The 24,184-nt window shown below is 43.8% G+C and overlaps 1 protein-coding gene across 1 annotated transcript in view; it reads left to right on the top strand.

Annotated features, from left to right (window-relative positions):
• RNF144B (ring finger protein 144B) overlaps window positions 1-24,184 on the top strand; it is a 163,123-nt gene that overhangs the window by 125,664 nt on the left and 13,275 nt on the right. The window contains exons 4-5 of the mRNA XM_030211598.1: window positions 6,073-6,133; window positions 22,552-22,756. Of these exons, the coding sequence (XP_030067458.1) occupies window positions 6,073-6,133; window positions 22,552-22,756 (266 nt within the window). The remainder of the gene's footprint in view (window positions 1-6,072; window positions 6,134-22,551; window positions 22,757-24,184) is intronic.

Genomic DNA, 24,184 nt, shown 5'->3' with positions numbered 1-24,184 from the left:
CTAACCACCATCTGCTCCTTTATACCCTGTCCTCCTTTGGAGATTCTTCTCCGTCCTCCTTCTCACCTAAACATTCCCAGTGCACTGTCAGTGAATTATTTTTCACTGCCATTCTGCTATTGGTTGATGTGTCTGAGATAATATCCTGGGCTCTTTTCTCCTCTACACCTTTTCCCTGGGTGAACTGATTTCCTCCAATGGATTCAATACTACCTTTTTGTGGACGTCTCCTATATCTACTTGTCTCCACTAGAGCTTTCACCAAGAATCTGGTTTCACATCACATCTTGTTTGTCTTTTGTTGCTGCCTGGATGTCTCACTGTTACCTCTGGGTGGGATAGGGTCAAGGTGGGGGAAGGGTAGCTGGGTTATTGCAGCTGCTGGTAGAATTTCTTTTCTGTCAGTGTTTATGTTTATTTTTATTAAAATTTGATAAAATCTAAAATTTTATAAAATCACCCTTTTTGTGAAACATTCAGAGCAATGAACATTCTAAAATCAACAGATCAAAGCAAGAAGCAACTCCATTAAAGTATAGGACAGAAACTATCAATCATTGAACACACTCATCCTGAAAGAGATTAAGAAGAACCCATTTGTCAACCATGCTAGCCAACTGCAATAAACTCTGTAACAATTAAATATCAGTCATAAGCTGATGCAAAAAGGTAGGTTTCAAGGCCGCATTACCATTCAGTGCATCTGTGTTATTGGAAGCCAGAACACAATGTGCATGGGTACTTACCACATGATAGCTGTTATCAGAAGCATAGCTGGACCTCGATTTGGGAGGGGGCATGAGCCCAAAGGGGGGGGAGGGCATATTTTGCTCCACCCCCATTGCTTCCGACCCCCGCCGTAACCCCACATACCTGAGCTGGTGGGGGTCCTCATGCCCCGCCAGTAGAAGCTTTCTTGCGGTGATATTCGCTGCTCAATTTCACTAAAAATGAGCATGCGCATGGGGAAGGGGGGAAAGCAGGACAAGCAGCATGGCGGCAAATATCACCATAGGAAAGCTTCTGCTGGAAGGGCTTGGAGAACCCTGCCGGCCAAACCAACAGACCTTAGAGGGTCTCAAACCCAAATTGGGAGCCCAAGCCCCCAAGGCTATGCTACTGGCTGTTATTGCCAGCCATGTGTGATCTTTGCCCTATCCCACCCTACGTGGTGGGATTTTTCTGCATCATAGTTTTTACCACATGGTAACTGTTAGCCTGGTCTACACTAATGATTACAGTAAGTTAAAGCCCATGGTAACCCCTCAATTCTATAAATGACACCTAAAGCTAAGCACACAAATGCATGCCCATTGCGCTAGTCATTTACGCACATAGCATAATTAGCTAAAATTGGCACTTAGCTGGAGATAGAAGTGGTCTAGTGGTTAGAGCACTGTTCTTGACATCCAGAGGTGGCAGGTTCAAATCCTATTGCTGCTCCTTGTGATCTTGAGCAAACCATTTAACCCTCCATTGTGAGCCTTCCAGGGAAATACCTAGTGTACTTGAATATAAGTCACCTTGAGCTACTTTTTTATTGAATATATAGCCAGCATGTAACACCAAATACAGTTAATCAGATGGAATAGTAGGAACAGAAGCGAAGCCAGGGTGATGGCGTGGGGGGAGTGAAAATGTTGTGAGAGCAGACTTGCGCCGGTGCACATTTTCAATGCAACATGATGAGAAAAAATAGGCGCCGGCAGAACTCTGTTTGGGGGAGCAGCCGCTCCCCTGGTGCCCCACTTAGCTACGCCTCTGAGTAGGAAGTCCACTCTCCATCAAAGAAAGAGATGGATATTATAGCAAATGGAACCATTCAACAAAATAACAGTAAACTGTTGGCTAAGAAACACCCTCCCTGATCTTCTAGTGTTCTGATATTCATATAAAAACTCCTCGAATACGATGAGTCACACAGAAACAGGCATGGAAAATAAACACTGAAGTTTAAATGTATAAGTATATCCCCAAAACAACCAAAAATGTCCCACTTACATAAGAAAAGATATCTTAAACAGCTGTTAATAAATTTTAAAAAAAATCAAACAAATTTGGAAGGAAAAGCCTCAAAGAGCTCCAAGTACAAACGACTTATAGAGCTCTAACGATCTAGTGGATCTGGTCATTATCATTGGCAAAAACCTTCCTTACAACAAGAGGAAAAGTGTCCATCATACTGTAGTCAAAACTTTGATAAAATGAGTGCGATACTAAATACAAAACAAGTCCATTTAACTTGAATAAACACATTAATCTACTAGATCGCTATAGCTCTATGTCATTTGTACTTGGAGCTCTTTGAAGCTTTTCCTTACAGATTTTAAATTTTTTTTTGATTTATTAAATGCTGTTAAGGTATCTTTTCTTATGTAAGTGGGTCATTTTTTGTTTTATTTATTTTATTTAGATTTTGCTCACACCTTTTTTCAGTAGTAGTTGTTTTGAATATTTTGTGTTTCCACATCCATTTGATTTTTTTGGTAAGTATAACCCCAACCAACTATACCCTCCCCTTCCTACCCTCCCCCTCATTAGCATAAGAGTAATAAGAATAATGATAGCCCACTAAAATCAATGCATAATCATTGTAAGAGTGCAACTGCTCCATATTGAGAGACCTCACATCATATTATATTAACTAACCACCAATAATGCGATCAATTGAGAAAGCAACATTGCCATTATAGATACTAGCTTACCCCCAAATTCTATAAATGGCACTTTACGTTGTGCACGCTAATTTGGCCGCATATCCACATTACGTGCACAGTTTAATTAATTAACAAGCCAATCAGCACTGATAATTGGTACTTAACCAATTAGCAGCACTAATTAGCTTTAATTAGAATGTGCATGCAGAACTTTCTAGGTGTATTCTATAATGCGGTGCACATAAATTCTAATGCGTGCAGCCGAAAAGGTGGTGTGGAATGGGCAGGTTGTGGGCGTTTTGAAAACCTATGTGCACTATTATGGAATACACCCAATATGTGCCTAAAATTAAGTGCAGGTATTTAGGCCTGGTTTTAGGTGGCCTAAATGGGTGCATTTTACCACTGAGTGCTCAATGACCTTTAGTAAACATGCCCCTGTGTCTTGTTTTTTTTTTTAACTAGAGCTGAAAGATATTCCATACCTATGTCACATAATACAAGAAAAGGTTGATTAGCAACAGTTTAATGAGGGTTTTCCTCAAAACATTTCCACAGTCAAGATGTCATGTCCAGTTATGCACTTAAAAATTGGATGTCCTCAGTGTAATCCCATCTATCATTTATCTTTTATTTACTTGATATACAGCCTCTTTCGAGAACGTGTCAAAGCGGTTTACAAAGTACCAAATATTAAAAATTAATTACTATAGATCTGCTTAGGCAAGGTCGTGCTGTTTTACCCAGGGTCTTCTACTTGTTTTTCATTGTATGGCATACCTGTCTGTCTGTCTGTCTGTCTGTCTTGAGTACATTGCAAGCTACAAAGAATAAGGACTGTCAGAAGCAGTGAAACATTTTCTGGTAGGAGGGGCCGAACAGAGAAATCTCAAGCCCCCCCCCCCCCCGTATTTCTGATCTGAGAAAGAAGGTATTGCCTTTGAAAGCTAATCAAAAAATGTATTTAGTCCAATAAAAAAGATCATCTTATTTTCTTTTTTTATTATTTCTATTTATTACCTTTAAGCCCACCCCCAAATAGAGCAGCACATTTTCTGGTTGAAGGGGCCAAATAAATCAATCAATCTCAGGGCCTCTGCCAGCAAAAATGTTGGTGGGGCCATGGCCCTTGTTGCTCACCCCATTCCACTGCCTATGCTGTTTATTATGTGTTTGTGTATAGCTCTATGTACATCTGGTACGTGCTATACAAATCATGATCATAAGCAGTCTTTCCTTCTCTAATCCAACACACTGCCCAGTTTATCAAAGAGCACATGGTATCATAGGCTCGCTAGGCAGGTGGGTGGTAAATGGGGAGATAGCCAGATGGCAGATAGGTGCCATGACTGCAAAAGTGACCCTGGATAATAGAGAAAAAGAAACTGTTTTCTACTTTTGGACTGACACATGTAGTGCAATAGATAATGCCGAACAGTTCTGGGAGGAATGCCAAATGGGGCCATTCATTCCATTCTAATTGGCATTTTAATCAACCAAGTTGAAATTGCCCCTTGAAACACTTAGATCTTTGAAATCCTACAAGTACAAGGAGTAGGAAACAAATTTGTTGATAAAGTCGAAAGAAGCACCTTCATAACATATGCATTTTGTTTTCGTTCCACTAAATGATAGAAGGGATATTCTACCCACCCATTAATCCTAGAAACCTGTTTGTTGAGATTTTGTTGCAATCCTGCCAAATGAGGGAAGATTAGAAATGGCCTGTTCCTGTACTCAAATTAACTTGGACTAGAAAAACTATGCTCCAAGTCCCAAGGCAGACTGACTAAGCTGAGAACAATTTTTTTTTATGAGCGTACAGATGTTTCAAAATTTATGACACATTTTCAGATCTCTTGATTGCACTTTCTATAATTTGTGTCCTGAACAAATAAGCAGCCCAAATGCCTGGGTATGAACCGTAGCTTCATATAAGATTAATTCTTCACATAGTGGAGTCATATTTATATAATAATGCACATGCTACCATTAGAAATTTGCAAATTATGCAAAATATAATTTTATTATTATGGACATGTGTTTTGTTTTTGCATAAACATTAGCCACATTTTCAGAAGTACCCCAGAGAATTTACACACTTTCATTTGCACATGGTCTTGACCACACATGCACTATCAGGACTACTTTTGCACTCATATGCACATGTATGAACAGAAACCTCCCCTCAGCCCTGCCTCCAGGAATTCCTCTGCTGAGTAAAGTTATCCATGTACAGGCTGTACATGTGTAACTTCATGTGCGTATCTAGCAGGGAATTTTATAAAAATCAGTTTCTTCATATAAAGCACTGCTTTGCTCACAGAAATTCTTTGGAAAAATTACTCTGCATTCTTCAGCGTTCATTGTTAACAGGAAAATCTCAGGTTGCTCAAGATAGGCAGGTATTTCTTTGCTGTCCATGAATAAACTTAGTGCTGAATGAAAATTACATTGGGCCCGATATTCAGCCAGCGGCAATCATAGTTTTGCTGACCGCCACCAGCATTAAACCCTGCAATTCAATACTGGGTCATTTCTGGACTCCGGCATTGAATATCCAGTATAAGGAGCTGGCTAAAACATTGCTAGTTAAGTGTGATGTTCAGCATTTAACCAGCTATAAAGAACCCGCATAAAGATAAGACTGCGTTTTATATGGTCCTATTTATGCAGTTATATCTTAACCAGTTAAGTGCCAACACGGCCCCCAGAATGCTACTACTACTTCTCATTTCTAAAGCGCTACTAGATGTATGCAGCGCTGTACACTTGAACATGAAGAGACAGTCCCTGCTCGACAGAGCTTGCAATCTAATTAGGACAGACAAACAGGACAAACAAGAGATAAGGAAGTATTAAAGTGGGGATGATAAAATAAGAGTGCTGAACAAGTGAATAAAGGTTAGGAGTTAAAAGCAGCATCAAAAAGGTGGGCTTTTAGCTTAGATTTGAAGACGGCCTGAGATGGAGCTTGACGTACCGGCTCAGGAAGTCTATTCCAGGCATATGGTGCAGCAAGATAAAAGGAACGGAGTCTGGAGTTCGCAGTGGAGGAGAAGGGTGCAGATAAGAGAGATTTACCCAGTGAACGGAGTTCCCGGGGAGGAATGTAGGGAGAGATGAGAATGGAGAGGTACTGAGGAGCTGCAGAGTGAATGCACTTATAGGTCAATAAGAGGAGTTTGAACTGTATGCGGAAACGGATAGGAAGCCAGTGAAGAATGCCCCCCAAATAGCTGGTTTCAGCTTGAGTACTAACCAGGTATTTTCAGTGGCACTATCTGGTTGAGTGCCACTGAAAATGTCTGTGTAGTCCTGGACAGGCAATTTAAACAGCCAGGAGCCCATTGTTTCTCTGCTGTACAATAAATGAAGATTTAGCATAACATCAGTTCTTTATATTTCTTTACAGATTGCCTCACTGGTACCTGATGATCAGCTACGGTTGTACGAGAGATTAAAATTTGAACGAGGTATCATTTTTCTTTTATGCATTTCACCAAATTGTGTTTATTCAGCTGTTCCCCAAATCCCTTTGTAGCAGCATCAGATCATAAATGTAGCTAGCGGCCTGTGCACAGAAATGATACTTTTTAAAGGTCATTTACCTATGGAAATGGCTATTTACACAGTTAAAAGGGTTGTTTGGAAATTTCACACCATTTGCGAAGGTGTGTGCATGTCAGACCACAGAAAGGGTATTTTTAATAGCATAGGGAGGAGGTGTTCCTGGGAGTGAGATTAGGGTGGGGATTGTTACAGCATGCATACTTTTTAATTTTTCAAAACTAAGCACATTGGGCTAGATTCTATATGTGGCGCCTGAAAATTCCATGCAGAAAAAAAATACGCTGAGGCGTATTCTCAAAAGTATGCCTAAATTTTATAGAACAGATTTAAATTTCTGTGCGGTTTATAGAATATGCTGAGCCCTGGTCCACACAACTAAATTTAGTCACAGTCAGTTACACCAACTAAAACCTGGTGTAAATCCCAACGCTTAAATTAGGTGCAGAGCTGGTGTATTCTATACCAATGAGCATAGATTTTAGAAACGCCCACAACCCGCCCCTTTCACGCCCATAACCACACCCACGTTTCAACAATGCGACTTAGAATTTATGTGCACTATGTTACAGAATACACTTAAGACAGCAGGATGCATAAATTCTAATTAATGCTGATTAGTGTTGATAATTCCTTGTTAACATCCAATTATCAGCGCTGATTAGCTTTCATTTCCGCACTGAAATCTCGGTGTGATATATAGAATCCTGGGGATTGTTTTCATCTACCACAGAAAAAATGCAAGTCTGTTTAGGTACTTTTTCCTAAAGCCATATTCTAAGTGAAGCCACACACAAAAAAGTGCCCTCTGGCTGTGCAGCAATGTTCATAGTAAGAAAATGACCCTTTCAGACTTAGCATGCACATTAAACAGCGTGCTCTGGATAAAAACCTCTGTATGTATTCTAAACTACTTCAAAAAGATGTTAGCACTAAATGTATATATATAAATGAATGAATTTCAGATGCAAATAAGGATTTAGTGGATGCATGCCAAATAGTGTGGAAGACTCTTCGGCACACGATTGCCGAGGCCTAAAATTTAATACCTGCTAGCTTTTTAGAATGGATGCTATTTCAAGGGCTTGGCTAGTAGGATGTATTGGTAGTTACCGATGGAGGATATGAGCTCATTAGAAGTTCAAGGTTGTGTCAGAGGACTATATGTGGGCTGGGGATATTATGACCAAGGACTCATGGGAAATTATCTCCTGAATAGATTAACTTAGAAGCTAAAATCTGGGATAGGCAGAGATAGTTAAGCCAAAGCAACAACTGAGAAACTATAATTATTGTTTATTGTTCATTCCACATGTACTATACTGCCTTGTCTGGGAAACAGGTCTAGGCGGTTTACCTACTAATACAGTAAAGTGGTGTGGTAGCTGTGTTAGTCCACTGTTAAAGATAGTAAATAGAAATAAATCAAAACAAAGAAAATAAGATGATACCTTTTTAATTTTTATTGAACAACTTAATACATAACCCTTCTTCAGATCGGAAATAAGCAAATATCAGAATATGTAAGTGAATGTAGGATGGGTTAGGTGAAATATAGGGAGAGCTGAGTGGGTGAGAGACAGGGAGAGATGGATGGTAGAAAAGAGAGTGACAAAGCAGTAGAATTTTATGGTTTATAATGGGCTAGAAAACCATATCATTGTTAAATCCTATCTGGTGGGTGTCAAAATATTTCATCATTTTGACTTCAAAGATCTTACGTTCCTCGATTGCCTTAAAATTTCCTTTTAGTATTCTTACCATAAGATCATTAATGCAGTGTTCTGGTTTTGTAAAGTGCTGTCCTACAGATGTGGCATCCTGGCTGGCATTGGAATGCTCAATATTGTGTCTGTGTAAATTGAGCCTTGTCTTTAGCATCTGGCTTGTTTCTCCAATATAGTTCCCGTCCTTTTTACATTGAATGATATATATCAGCCATCCATCTCTCCCCGTCTCTCACCCATCCAGTTCTCCCTGTTTTTCACCTAATCCACCCCACTCTCTTTCTGTGAGACTGTCATTGGAATTCTTTTGTGTTTCACTTATATATTCTGATAGTTGTCAACATTTGCTTATTTCCGATCTGAAGGTTACCTTCGAAAACTAATCAAACAAAGTATTAAGTTAGTCCAATAAAAAGGGTATCTTCTTATTTTCTTTTCTACATTTTGATTTATTTCTATTTATTACATGCTAATACATAAAGTCAAGGAAAAGAACTACAAATTCTGATAGGACAGCAGCATTCATTCTAAGAAAAACCGATCAAGATTCATATAAGGGAAAGGAAAGACATCATATAGGCAAAAAAAACATCCCCACCCTCTGAAGCTTCTGTACCAAATACCAAATTAAAATAGTACATCTTCAATAGAGTCTTAAGTTTCTAAAAAAAAAAAAAGATGTCTCAATCTATAAATTGGGGGGAGGCCGTTCCATAATTTGGGGGCTTCAGAATAAAGAGCTGCATGTCTTATGGATTCTAGATTGCATTTTTAGGTGAAGGGAGAACCACATGGTTAGAGTCCAAGGGTTGTAACAATCTAGAGGGGGTATATGGGATGATGACAGAGGCTAGATAAGATGGAGATCCAAAGTGAAAAGCCGTATGAGCCAAACAAAGGATTTTGAAAAATATGTGAAATGGGAATAGAAGCCAGTGGAGACGCAGGAATAAAGGTGTAACATGATTAAGCATGATTGTAATGGGAGAAGATTGATATGGGAAGGAGAAGGAGGAAAAATAAGAAGACTATTGTCTGTATAAAATTAAAATCTAATATTGAAAGTCTGAATCAGAGTAGCCAGTGGACTTAGAAAAACATTAAAAAACAAATGGTAAAGGATGTGAAAGGAAGAAGTCAGAATCTGAATGAACAAAAAAAGTACGACTATGCAAAAAAGAATTAGTGATGCTTCATTGGTCATTTGTAAATGCACTTTGGATTAAGTTATGCATGCAACAGTAAGTTTGTTGTACAACTTAACTAAAAGTGGTCTGTTTAAAGCCATAGGCTATAGTCTGTTCAAGTGAATGTCATACAAGCTGAGAGCAGGGAAACATTCTTGCCTATTTGGAAACAGTATCTTGGATTAAAAGTTGTGCAAGAGAGCTGTATGTTAGATGTGCAAGGTGCCAGTTAGAAGCCCATAATGAAGTAACCTGATAATAATTGCAAAAAAGGAATGTAAATAATATACCGATGGCCTACCTCATTTATGAAAAGAGCCTTCGTGCTGAGTTTCTGTCCCAGAGAACTAGGCTACAGGAAAAGAAGCTGACCTAGACATGGCAGCCCAGCATGGCTAGAGAAGGCAGTATTAGGAGGAGGGAAAGGGGAGGGGGGATGGGCTCAGAAGAAAGGGTTTGCAGGTTGCTGTAGGCAGGATAGATCAGGAGTAGCAGAAGGTGTCCATCTATCAAGGAAGGGACGGAGTTTCTTTAGCAACAGACTGGCTAAAGTACTAAAGAGGGCTTTAAACTAAAATTGCTAAAGATGGGTCCTTATCCAATCAAGGTCTCAACCCATTCATCTACGCAGACGATGTCACAATATGCATTCCCTTCAGACATGATCTGACAGAAATCACCAATGAAATCAAGCTCGCTCTGAACACTATGGACTCATGGGCAAACTCATTTCAACTGAAACGGAACACTGACAAAACACACTGCCTCATCCTCTCATCTCAACACAATACGTACAAACCCACAACCATAAACACCCCAGACCACACCCTCCCTATCTCAGAAAGCCTGAAAATACTCGGCGTTACAATCGATCGCAACCTTACACTTGAGAGCCAAGTGAACTCCACAAAAAAGAAAATGTTCCACTCATTGTGGAAACTTAAACGAATAAAAACCTTTCTTCCCGAGGGAAATATTCTGTAACCTAATACAGTCAATGGTACTAAGCCAATCAATGGTACTAAGCCATGCAGACTATTGCAACGGAATCTGTGCGGGATGTAAAGAACAACTCAAAAAGAAACTCCAGACTGCTCAAAACACAGCAGCCAGGCTGATATTTGGTAAAACACAATTTGAAAGTGCCAAACCCCTCCAAGAAAAACTGCATTGGCTCCCAATCAAAGAACGTATTACCTTCAAAATCTGCACCCTGGTCCACAAAATTATCTACGGCGAAGTCACAGGCTACATGACAGACCTCATAGATTTACCAACCAGAAACACAACCAGATCATCACGAACATACCTAAACCTCCATTACCCAAACTGCAAAGGACTCAAATACAAAGCAACCTACGCATCCAGCTTCTCCTATATAAGCGCACAACTATGGAACTCACTGCCAAAAGCTGTGAAAACAACCTACGACCATCTAAACTTCAGGAAATCACTAAAAACCAACCTGTTCAAAAAGGCATACCCTACCGACCCAACATAAATGCCTACACTCTGCAACACAGCAAAACCAAAGCTCGTAATGGACACTATATAACCTCTCCTCTCTTCGATCCCCATTGTGCCTGAACCTTAATCGACCACAAAATCACCATGTATTTGTTTCTCTTCCGGACTTGGTGAACGCCTTTACGGTACTATGTAAGCCACATTGAGCCTGCAAATAGGTGGGAAAATGTGGGATACAAATGTAACAAATAAATAAAAGACCCCAAAGCCATAGATAACCCCAAGGAAGGTAGAACATTGAATGCCTCTATAGAAGAGGCAAAAAAAGGGTAACATCTGGAGAGCCTTGTATACCAATGCCTGTAGTATGGGAAACAAACTTCTAGATCTAGAAGCTACAAAGATAGAAGCAGACTTGGATTTAGTGGCAATCATGGAGACATGGTTCACGGAGAACATAAGTACATAAGTATTGCCATACTGGGACAGACCAAAGGTCCATCAAGCCCAGCATCCTGTTTCCAACAGTGGCCAATCCAGGTCACAAACACCTGGCAAGATCCCAAAAAAGTACAAAACATTTTATACTGCTTATCCCAGAAATAGTGGATTTTCCCCAAGTCCAATTTAATAATGGTCAACGGACTTTTCCTTTAGGAAGCCGTCCAAACCTTTTTAAAACTCTGCTAAGCTAACCACCTTTACCACATTCTCCTGCAACGAATTCCAGAGTTTAGTTACATGTTTTAAATTTACTACTTTGTAGCTTCATCGCATGCCCCCTAGTCCTAGTATTTTTGGAAAGCATAAACTGATGCTTCACATCTACCTGTTCAACTCCACTCATTATTTTATAGACCTGTATCATATCTCCCCTCAGCCACCTTTTCTCTAAGCTGAAGAGCCCTAGCCACTTTAGCCTTTCCTTATAGGGAAGTCATCCTATCCCCTTTATCATTTTCGTCGCCCTTCTCTGTACCTTTTCTAATTCCACTATTTCTTATGACTAGGATATAGCTATACCTGGCTATAATCTATTCAGGAAGGACAGGGTAGGGGAAAAAGGGTGGAGGAGTGGCATTATATGCTAAGAATGATATTAAAGTGACGGAACTGCAGGACACATGGGGTACGGAAGAAGCACTGTGGGTTAAACTGGAAAGAGGGAAAGGAAAATGTATTTATATCAGAGTAATACACATGTCACCTTCACAGTCAGAGGAAATGGACAGAGACCTAATTGAAGACATCCACAAGATAGCTAGGAAAGGGGAAGTACTACTGATAGGTTGTCTAGGTGTTGTAGTATTTTGTTTAAATGTTCATCACTATAAGTTAGGACATCATTCCAGCTCTGGAAAGCCATGGTCGAGTTCAGGGGTATATGTAAGAAGAAATCCGCCAAGAGATGGAGAACTCAAAACACCCCACGGTAGATACAACAAAAAAAGTGGGAGAGCGACCAAGGATACCAAAGACTGGAAGATGTATATTGTGAGCGATATTGTGGAAGGGCTGTCTGGTAAGGCTTGTCTCTTTGCGGATGATACCAAACTCTGCAACAGGGTGGACACCCTGAGGATGTGAATGACATGATGAAGGACCTATGAAGCTGGAGGAATGGTCCGATATTTGGCAACTTAATGCTAAAAAATGCAGGGTCATGCACTTGGGTCACAAGAATCTGAGGGAACGGTACAATATAGGGAGTGAAGTGCTTCTGTTTATGAAGGAAGAGAGGGACTTGGGGGGGATTGTGTTTGATGACCTTAAAGGTGATAGTATCCTTATATAAGTGTCTGGTGAGGCCCCACTTAGAGTACTGTGTGCAATTCTGGAGACCCCACCTACAGAAAGATATAAATAGGATGGAGTCGGTCCAGAGGGTGGCTACAAAATTGGTAAGCAGTCTTGAACCCAAAACATATAGGGACAGGCTTTTGAACCTCAAAATGTATACCCCGGAAGAGAGGAGGGAGAGAGGAGATATGATAGATATGTTTAAATATCTCAAGGGCATTAATGTACAGGAAGTGAGCCTATTTCAACTGAAGAAAAACTCTGGAATGAGGGGGTATACGATGAAGTTAAGAGGGAATAGGCTTAGGAGGAATCTAAGCAGTGCCGTAGCGAGGGCTAATGGCACCCGGGGCGGGTCGCCGCTGCGCACCCCCCCGGGTGCAGCATGGCGCGACCCCCCCCCTCTGCGGCGCACCCCCCGGACCGCATTCTTACCTGCGGGAGGGCCGATCCGCCCCGAGTGCACGTCACTCGGAGCTGCGTCGGCCCCGCTGGTTCCCTGCTCTCTCTGCCCCGGAACAGGAAGTAACCTGTTCCGGGGCAGAGGGAGCAGGGAACCAGCGGGGCCGGCACCCCCCGAGCGCATGCACCCGGGGCGGACCGCCCCTCCGCCCCCCCTTCCTACGCCAGAAAAGGTGGTGGAAATGTGGAATGGTCTCCCGGTGGAGGTTGTGGAGTTGAGGACTGTGTCAGAATTTAAGAAAGCGTGGGATAAGCACATGAGATCCCTTTAAAAAAGGAAGAGTTAGGGGTTACAGAGGATGGGCAGACTGGTTGGCCATTTGGCCTTTACCTGCTGTCCTGTTTCTATGTTTCTAAGGGAAGGCAGTAAAGGTTAGAGGGGGAGGGTTGGGATGTATGTATGAAGAAGGGAGGTCCAAGGGGCAGAGAGGGGGGTGGCCACAGAAGGCAGCAAAAAGGGCATTGGCAAAGATGCAATTGCCATTTTTGCATATGTAAGTAACGGAATGCCGTAGCCATAATAAATTCCACTTTTTATTGGATAATTTGTCAAGTGTTGATATATTGGAGTGTTCTGTGTGTGATGGAAGGTGAGTGCCATGGTGCCGCCTGCCCTGTTTGTGACGCTGTGACAATTGCTTGCATAGAAAAGCAAAGGAGGTGTTGGGCTTTGCTGAGGAGCTCAAAGTTGTGCAAATGAATTCACCAATATGTTATTCAGATATACAACAGCCATATGTTAAAGTCTAAAATACTGGAGACTGCAGTCTAAAAAGAAGAAAATCAGTTTACCATCATCTTTACAGAAGTAGAAGCAATAACAAACAGAAGTGTATGTATAGAAACAAAGGAAAACAGTGGCATGCTGATTCACTGCTCTTGTGCTATAGTCACCTGAAGGCAGTTAGCAGTATACAGTGCACCCTGCAATGGAACAGTCATGAACCTAGTAAACAAAGGAAAAACAAGGCAAGCATTCACTTATGATTAGACGTCAGCTGGGTAAGGCATAGAATGTCATATTTCATGTCAGTGTTTTACTCTGACTTCTCTATCACTTCACACCTAACCCAGAAAGTAAGAAAATACAATTAAACAAAAAATGTTCCCGTTTTCCTCACCTTCCCTATCGTAATTTAACTTTAACTTTAGAAAACAATGGGAGTATTCCTAAATTTAAGTACTTCAAAAAAATAGGAGGTAAAAATTACATACGACCTATTCTACAGATAAAAAGACCTCCCAGTGGAGGAGGTGAAAACAGTATTGGAATTTAAGAAAGCATGGCACGAACACCCAGGATCCTTAGCTGCAGGGAAGTGTGGCAAAAGCAGACGATCAAATAGGGAAGATCAAATAGAAGTCTGTAAGATTATATCAGGAGGGGGACATAGGCAAGCAAGAGGAGCTCTGCAATCTTCATCTGCCATCATGTTCTGCTCTGTTTCTATATTTCAAAAGAAAGAAAAGGAACAGAATTACAAAGTGGAATGATACAGGTTATGTGGACTTGCCTGCTAGCAATGTTGTAATTGTACATAGCTACCCAGAAAAAAAACAAAAACAGTTGCACAAGACAGCGTGCTTCCTGACCTGAATAACATGTTTAGACTTAAACAGACCTAACCAACTAACTCCTTTGTTTCATTGCCTTGTGACAGAGCTGCACAGTATTCTTGGACAGAATTTCTTGCTTTATGCAGTTCTGAATGTGATATAAAGAAGTTCCCAAGGGTGGGGAGGGAAGAGTATAACATGGTTGCTGTGTTTCTTTTCCCTCAGCCTATGATGAATCTAGTGTTCACAGCCTGGGAGGAGTTCTCCACAGAAACCTGTGCTTGGAGCCTTTTCTAGTTCAAAAGTTAACCTTCATAGTTTGGCTAACCGCTGTGTTGGCATCTTTGAGAGAGAGAGAGAGAGGGAAGTGTAGTGTCCAGGATGGGTGGAGAGGTTAGCAGGGCCGCCGAGAGACTGGGCCAGGCCCGGGGAAAGGCTTCGCCCGGGTCCCCCCCCCCCCGAGGTCATCGTCGTCGTCGCTGCCCCCCCTCCACTTACTCCCCTCTGTCCACCACCAGGCCGGGCCCCCCTGAATTCAAATCATAGCGCCTCACCTCGACCTTGCTCCATGTGAAAGAAGCGCAGCAGCGGCAGTCTGCAGATTGCCTCCCTTCAGGCCTTCCCTCCCTGTGTCCCGCCCTCGCGCAAGTTACGTCAGATGAGGGCGGGATACAGGGAGGGAAGGCCCGAAGGGAGGCGATCTGCAGACTGCTGCTGCTGCGCTTCTTTCACATGGAGCGAGTTCGAGGTGAGGCGCTATGATTTGAATTCAGAGGGGCCCGGCCGGTTGGTGGACGGAGGGGGTGGGTGGAGGCAGTGGTGTGCTGGTAAATGTTTAACAACCTCTGCACCCCCCCCTGCATGCAGCCAGTGTGAAAAATAGGTGTTCCTGGTGTTTCTTCATCAGGGCAGGCCACTGCTTCATAGGATCACTTCAATATTTCACTGGATCAATGAAGACCCTAAGGACACTGAATCTAGAGCAAAATCTAAATAAAAAAAAATAAATATTGGGACATTATACCTGCCCACAAACAATTCTACCTCATACACAATTAGTTTGAGGGCAACTCTGGCAGGCACACCATAAAAAAGTGGAGAAAAAAAGACTTCAGAAAAATCAGTTCCACCTCGTTCTTAAAGGATACACCTTAGATATAATGAGGGAACCGTTTGCAATCATATGTCTTCACAAAAAAAAACTCCACATAAACTTTCATATGAGCACTGCTATGTCTGTGCCACTACAAACATTGTAGGAGACTCAATTCACTTATCCAAGCTTGGAAAATGTACTTAGCTCATTATATTTATGTCTTCGCCATTCATAATTCAATCCAGGTCCAATTGCTGTACTTTCTCAGAATTCCTCAAATCCCGACAGGGAAGCCCTGTTTCGCTATTCCATAGCTGTCTCAGGGGAATATTTTCTTTCTTTCTCATCCAAGCATTTTAAATTATCTTCCATCTCCAAGACACCCTGGAACAGAAAATGGCTGACGGCTTCAATTTTCTCTTTACCCATATATATATACTCGGTGTCTGACGAGAATGAGGCCATGGTTGGTTGGTTATTGGATAGGGCTACAGGCTGAAGAGGAGGTGGTAACTTGGTAGTGAACTCAAGGTTGATCTTTTGTACCTTGTCACGGAAGTAGTCAGTCAGCGATTGAGGAGAGAGTGAAGGGGGAGTGGGAGCGGGGGGCACTTTGAGGAGGGAGTTAAGGGTGGTGAAGAGACGACGAGAGTTGGAGCTGAGAGAGTTGGTCAATTGAGTGTAATAGCCGTGTTTTGCAAGGAATAGGGAGGAATTGAAGGAGGATAGCATGAAATTGTAGTGAAGGAAGTCTGGATGGGTACGAGATTTCCTCCAGAGGCGTTCAGTGGATCGGGTGCAGGAACGAAGGTAACGAATGCAAGGGGTCAGCCAGGGCTGGGGATTAGTACGCTTTGTGGGACGGGAGGTGGATGGAGCGAGGGTGTCCAAAGCAGAGGAGAGAATGGTATTGTAAGCGGAGACCGCTTTGTCTACAGTCTCGGAGGACATGATGGAGGGGAGGAGATTAGAGATACTAGAGGATAAAGTGGAGGTGGTTAAAGTTGGATGGGGCAGAGGGGGGGGGGGGTGAAGAAGTGTGAATGTGATCAGGTGATGATCGGAGAGAGGGAGAGCAGAAGCGTCGAAGTTGGAGGGTGAGCAGGAGGAGGAGAGGACTAGGTCAAGACAGTGGCCGTCACGGTGAGTGGGGGTGGTGGAGCACAGCTGGAGGTTGAAGGAGGATGTTAGGGTGAGGAACTTAGAAGCGTTAGGGTCGGATGGGTCATCAACGTGTATGTTAAAGTCTCCGAGAATGAGGGACGGAGATGAGGGTTCAAGAAAGACGGACAGCCAGGCATCAAAGTCGGTGAGGAAGGAAGAGACGGATTTATCAGGGTGGCGGTAGATGACTGCAACTCTGAGTGGCAGCGGGTAGAATTGCCGGATGGAGTGGGCTTCAAAGGATGAGAAGCAGTGAGACTGCGGTAGGGGGAGGGGTTGGAAACTACAGGAGGGCGAGAGTAGTAGCCCAACGCCTCCACCGCGGCCAGCTGGGCGGGGAGTGTGGGAGAACAGATAACCTCCATGGCAGAGGGCCGCGACTGAGGCCGAGTCGTCCGGGGAGATCCAGGTTTCGGTTAGGGCGAGCAGTTGAAGGGAGCGAGAGATGAAGAGATCGTGGGTGAAGGGCAATTTGTTACAGACTGAGTGGGCATTCCACAAGGCGCATGAGAAGGGTAGGGAAGAGGGGGAGAGGAGGGGAATAGAGACGAGATTGGAGACATCTCGGAATTGTTTGCATGGATAGGACGGGGACAGGTGAGGGGGACCTGGATTAGGGTTAATGTCTCCCGCGGATAGCAGGAGGAGGAGCAGGAGAATGCGGAGGAGGGTGGGGGAGGTCGGGTGGTGAAGGCGACGAAGACGAGGTGTACTTAGGAGGAATGGGGATGGGTTAATGGCAGGAAGGAAGTGGTGAAGGTTGAGAGCTAGGAAGGAGGCGGGGGACAGGAGGGATGGTGAGGTGGAGGGGGATGAGGGTGAATGGGGTATTGCCGTGGCGGGCAGGGCGGGAGGGCAGCGAGTTCTAGTGGTAGACAGTGAGAGTGGGGGGGGGGGGGAAAGAAGATTAGGAAGGGACAGGGCAAGGAAGAGAACGTGGACAGGGGCCATAAGTACTGACTGAGGTGTGGCAGGTGACTATGTAGTGACTGAGGTGAGAAGCAGTTACCAGGTGTTAACAGGCGATTATGTGGTGACTGAGGTGATAAGTGGATAGATAGAGCTGGAAAGCTGGGTTTTGGACTGGCGAGTATGTAAGTCAATGGCTGACAAGCTAGCAGGCAGGTAGGTAAGTCAATGGCTGAGAGGCTAGCAAGCAGGCAGGCTACTTGATGTGTTAACAGGCAGGCGGGTAGCAGCTGGAACAGGCGGTCAGGAACAAGCTGGGGTAGATGGACAGGAGCAAGCTGGAACAGGCCGGAACAAGTTGGAATAAGTCCTAGCAAGCTGGAACAAGCCGGAACAAGCAGGAACAAGTGGAGCTGGTGGACTGGAACAAGCAGGGGGTAAGCAGGATCGGCGGACTGGACCAAGCCGGGAACAGGAGGACTGGAATACGCTGGAGCACGCTGGAGCAGATGGATTGTAGAGTCTGGATCAGGCGATGGACTGGAGCCGATGGGCTGGAACAAGCTGGGGGTAGGCTGGATCGGCGGACTGGAACAGGCTGGGATCAGGAGGACTGAAACGAGCTGGGAGATGCTGGAGCAGATGGATTGGAGCAGGCAGGCAGGGAGAAGCTGGATCAGGCGGTCTGGAACGGGGACTGAAACACACTGGAGCACACTGGAACGGGGACTGGAACACACTGGAGCACACTGGAACACACTGGAGTCGATGGACTGGAACACGCAGGGGGAAAGCTGGGTCTGCGGACAGGAACACACTGGAGTCGATGGACTGGAACACGCTGGATCTGCGGACTGGATCACACTGGAGTCGATGGACTGGAACACGCAGGGGGAAAGCTGGGTCTGCGGACAGGAACACACTGGAGTCGATGGGCTGGAACACGCTGGATCTGCGGACAGGAACACACTGGAGTCGATGAACTGGAACACGCAGGGGAAAGCTGGGTCTGCGGACAGGAACAAACGGGAGTCAATGGACTGGAACACGCTGGATCTGCGGACTGGAACACACTGGAGTCGTTGGACTGGAACACGCAGGGGGAAAGCTGGATCAGCGGACTGGAACAAGGTGGGATCAGATGGATAGGAGGACTGGAACAAACTGGAACACGCTGGGGCAGATGAACTGGAAACAGCAGGGGGAAAGCTGGACTAGAGCAAGCAAGCAGGGAGAAGCTGGGGAGGGTGGACTGGGGCAGGCTGGAACAGCTGGGCAGACTTCCACACGGTGCCTAAGCACAGTGCTCCGCCACGACTGCCCTATCTCTGAGCACTCGGCACCGCAAATGAGGGCAGGCCGCGGGAGGACGGGCAGTGTGGGCGTCGGGCCGCCGGGACCGGGAGCGCCGCGGTGGTACGGAGGCCTCTTGGATCGCTGGGTCGGGTCAGGCCACGCCACGAGGTCGGGTGCTTACCACGAGGCCGCGGGTGAGCTCGCTCCGACTCACCCGGGTCACACGGTGCTCTCACCCGATATGGTCCCGGGCAGTTCCTGCCGGGGAGCGCGGCGGCCGACCCGTACTCGCCCACGGACTAGGCGAATTCTGTGCCCGGCAGCACGCGGCCATCTCCCAGCTTGGGCCCCCGCAGCAATGGAGGGCCGAATCGGACCCGTCCGCGACACGGCTACCTGGAGCTGGACCTGGACCGCGGCTGCCGGAGTCGGCAAATCCTGGGCAGCGGTCTTCGATCCGTGCTTCTGGCTCTTCTGGGGGGGGGATCGCACTGCGGCGGGAGCACTGGGGAGTCGACCCTGGACCGGAGCTCCCCACAGTGCGTCCTACCAGTCGGCCATCACTGCAGACTTCAGGAATTAACCGGGCTAACTCCAGTGGTCTGAATATTGTCCCCCCCTTTTTTTTTCTGACCAGAGAATGGTGTTTGCACAATTTTCATACTCTTTCAAAACAGTACTTATTGATTATGTAGAGGATACTGCTGACTATGTGGCTAGGTCTTCCTTAAAAGGTAGGCTGCCTTTCAGCCTGAAGGGCATAGGTTCAAGGCTGGCTTGTGCATAACTAGAAACATACATGCTGAGAGAGTTTGAGCAAGAGGTCTAGTCTGGAAGTCAGTAAAAAAAGATGTGTGTACCAGCTGAAAAAAAGTCTTGTCATGTAGAGAGAATGATGCAATCTTCAATATAACGATCTTGCATTGCAACTGGAGCCCTGAGTTTACATGAATTTTTACTTCCAAGCAATGGTTCCAGCAAGGCCATGAACTTTAGTCTCACCAGTGGGCAAACACTTCTCACCTGTTTACAGCTTACTTTTACACAAGCGTTCATGAGGACTGTACTGAGAAATGAAGTAGCCATAATAATAGAGAAACAAAAAAAGAGCTTCTGTGTTTTCTACAGAGACAATTCAACAATCTTCAATACTATATTCTTTTTCTGGCCTGTTCCTTTACTTTTAAGGGCAGGTAGTCAATATTGACACTCTGATCTGTTCACGCTGTCACAAGTGCAGTGGTGAAGAGTAGACAGGCAGTTCAAAGCTGCTTCTTCATTACTGTTCCTCTGACTGCACTGTGACAACACTTACTAAAGGTTAAACAAACAATGGGGTTCTAGGAAGTTTAATCCTCTGGCCCTGCTCTCATGCTAAAAATCACTGTCCACTTTCAGAATTTCAAGACTGAACAGCAGGAATACATTAAAATAAAATTATCTCCATAGGAGATGGATAGCCTCCCTGCTTCCAGTGCAAAATTCTTTGTCTACCTTCTTCAGCTCGTATTATTTTATTAGAATGGATGCTCCAGAGGTGTGATTTTTCCATTTTGAACTTATTACAGGTCTGGTATTGGCATCACGCTACAAGGTTATTGTGTCGAGTAGACCTGGATTGTATTTTAACAATACAGCCCAGACCTGTCAAACAAGTGCGGGAGGATTGTGAGCGCATGCTCAGGCACAATTCTCCCGCACTTCTACCCCATGATCAGAGATAATTGCGTGCTTAAATTTGCATGTCATTATCTGTGATCATAAGTCTAATAACGCCCCACGCTGTTCCAGTGCTATTTTTAGAGCGCTGTTTGGAACAGCACGGGGCTTTTGATCATCTGTCCGTGTGTACTGAAACACAACCCGTGTCGGGTCTTTCGATATAGAACCATTGTCTACTCCAGTCTTGAAAGCCCTTTGTTCTGTTTTTTGCACACTTTGTACTGAGTACTTTGTCCTTCTCCTCTTTGTGCTGTGGTTTTGTTTAGCTCTAGCCATGGGTTAGTACTGGAAACCGTACAGCAGATTCTGCAGCCCTGCTTCTCTCATTTTCTTGTTAAGAGAAGGGCTCTTCTGCCCTATCTCCTTTCAGTTTCCAGGGATGACTCTATTCTGCTGTTACTTCCTTCTCAGCTCCTAGGGTCAATCTGATTTTTTTTTCTTCAAAACCTGTCTACCTACTGGGTACAGAAATTCTATAAAGCAGTATGCAGTTGGGGTGGAGGGGAAATGGGATGTGAAAAACTGATGTGCACCAACCTGGAGAGGTACTTTGGGATGATAGCATCAGATTATTTTTTATTTATTTTATTTATTGCATTTGTACCCCACATTTTCCCACCTCTTTGCAGGCTCAATGTGGCTTACAATACATCGTGGATAGTGGAAATAAGAATAGAATAGACATTTGGTGTTACAGAAGGATTTTGGGTTACATGGTAGTAGAATACATGATAGTAATATAACAGAAGGCATTATTAAACATTTCTGGATATATGTGTGGAGTCTTACATGTTTTGATCTTTGTGGTATATCTTGTCAAAGAGATGGGTCTTCAGTAGTTTCCGGAAGTAGTCAAAGGAAGTGAAATATGATAAGGCAGTGGCCAAAAACAGAGGAATGCTGGGGTGCAGAAGTAGAGACGTGACCAGTAGAAACAGGAAGGGATAATGCCGCTGTACAGGGCCTTGATGAGGCCTCTGGAGACAGTATCTCAGAAAGGATAGAGCTAAGTTATACAGAGGCAACCAAATGGCATAGGGTCTGCATCAGAAGTCATTTGAGCTAGTCTCAGTCCATCCCTGTCATGGAAAGATCTTTACAATAATCTAGATTACTGAGCAGTAGAGAATGTAAGAGGCTGCACAATGACTTTTGATCTTAAAATGGCTCACAGCATACCAGAGATCTTTGGTTATAAGGCAGTTACCTTATTGAGCTGTGAGTTAATTAAAATGTTTCGGTCCTGTTCCATGATATTTATAGTATACCAGGCTGTGCGATTTTTGTTTGATTTATTTATTAAAAGGTGGAAGTTGAAAGGGACATTCTGTTAAAAGCTGAGTTGAAGAATCTTTGGGGTCTTTTTACTAAGACACGTAGGCGCCTACGCTCGAACAACGTGAGTCAAATTGGAACTGCCACCCGGCTACCTTGTGCCCTGGGCAGTAATTCTAATTTTGACTCGTGTCCAAAATGCGCAGCAGAAAATAATTTCTATTTTCTACCACGTGGCGCTAACCGGGTGGTAATCGGCAGTGTACGTGTACTGACAGTTACCACCTGGTTAATGTGTGAGACCTTACTGCTAAGTCAATGGGTGGCAGTAAGGTCTCAGACCCAAAACGGACGTGCGTTCGTTTTAATTTTGCTGCATGTCCATTTTCGGCTACAAACAAAGGCCTTTTTTTGCAGGTGCGCTGAAAAATGGACCTGTGCACATCCAATATAAGTGCTTACACCAGCGCAGGCCATTTTTTGGCACGCCTTAGTAAAAGGCCCCCTTTGTTTTTGGCCAACACATTTCTCTATCTGTAACCTTTTAGTTTAAAAATAAAACAAGGCTGCAGAAGGTTTCTTTTCATCACACAATATTTGCTAGGCCTTCCTATTTTGATTTAAAATTTAAACTGTTGTTTGTTGAATCACTTCTGTTTCAGAAGTCCATTTGGATCCGCACAGGACGTGGTGCCCTGCAGCTGCCTGCCAGGCTGTGTGCCCTGTTGAACTGAATGATCCAGAAAACCCTGTATCAGTAGTCTGCCAATCATGCCATTTAACATTCTGCTCGTCTTGCAAATCTGCGTGGCATCCAGAAACCTCTTGCCAGGAAAACCAACCCATCACAGCATCAACAAAAAATGGGTAAGGAGAGCCCAGTGCCTTCACTGGTGTCAGAATCTGTTATCACTGCAGACATTTTTAATTTGGGGTCTCCCTTACAGATGGTGCACATTTAGAGTTACTTGTACTCCTATTTGTGTTGCACTTTCTGCACATCATTGCATATGTACTTCCTTGGAAAGCAGCGATTAATTTACAGAAATGGTTTGAATTATTAAGAGAGCTTGGGGGTACTGCACTGTGTCTTAGGTTAGTGTTAGGAAATGGGAGGTATCTCAAAACGTTGTCTGTTTTACCCAGTTCTACAGAAGTTGTAGGGATAAACATAGAGGAACGCTACAGAGAAAAAGGATGGAATCCAGTTAAAGCAAAACTTAAATGACTGAAGTGAGCTTTGATGGCAGCTTCAGAGGTTGGGAAGTACTACCAATGCCAAGCAAACTTCTATGGTCTGGGTTCCGTAAGGACTCAAATACAAATCAGTTCATGGATCCAGCTTCTCATATGTAAGTACACAACTCTGGAATGCACTCCCAAAAACCGTGAAAAATACGTACGACCACCTCAACTTCTGGAAATCACTAAAGATTTACCTGTTCGAAAAGGCATATCCTAAGGACCCAACTTAATTACCTGAATCCAGCAATTCAAAGAAACCCAAATTTGTTATGAACTTAATGAACTTTATATACCTTCCCTCTCTATGTTTCTTTAATGTGTCTGTACATATCTATTTCATTTAAAATAACATCACTCTATATTTGTTTCTTCACCGGAGGAGGCTTTCGCCCCACGACGCTGTGAAAGCCACATTGAGCCTGCAAATAGGTGGGAAAATGTGGGGTACAAATGTAATAAATAAATAAATGCAGATAAGGCTGGTGTGGGCTTTGACAGCAACTCTAGTAATTGGGAGGTATGACTGGTGCCAGGCAGACTTCTATGGTCTGTGCCCCAAAGTTTGCAGGGAGATACGGAGATAAGTATACCAGTATTTAATTATGTGTTAACAACCTTACAATACTGGGCTATACCCTACTTGCTAACTGAACCAACAATACTACCAGTATAAATCTCTTTGCCAGTTAATTCATTTTTAGAAAATACCTTTATTATTTATTTGCTTACAAAACCTAATACCTTAACATATCATTCCTTCATACACACTCATGCACACTCACTTACAAATGCACACTCATACACATTTGTATGTGTATGAGTGTGCATTTGTAAGTGAGTGTGCATGAGTGTGTATGAAAGAATGATATGTTAAGGTATTAGGTTTTGTAAGCAAATAAATAATAAAGGTATTTTCTAAAAATGAATTAACTGGCAGAGAGATTTATACTGGTAGTATTTAATTATGAAGAAGTGGTAGCTGTGCAGAGTGCCAGATTCAACTCTGGCCACCTTACTGGGCAAACTGGATGGACCGTGCAGGTCTTCATC

Source organism: Microcaecilia unicolor, chromosome 1 (genome assembly GCF_901765095.1).
Source record: "Microcaecilia unicolor chromosome 1, aMicUni1.1, whole genome shotgun sequence".
Taxonomy (NCBI): Eukaryota; Metazoa; Chordata; class Amphibia; order Gymnophiona; family Siphonopidae; genus Microcaecilia; species Microcaecilia unicolor.
The sequence above is the reverse complement of the archived record's forward strand: the minus strand, read 5'-3'. Positions and strand labels throughout refer to the sequence as shown.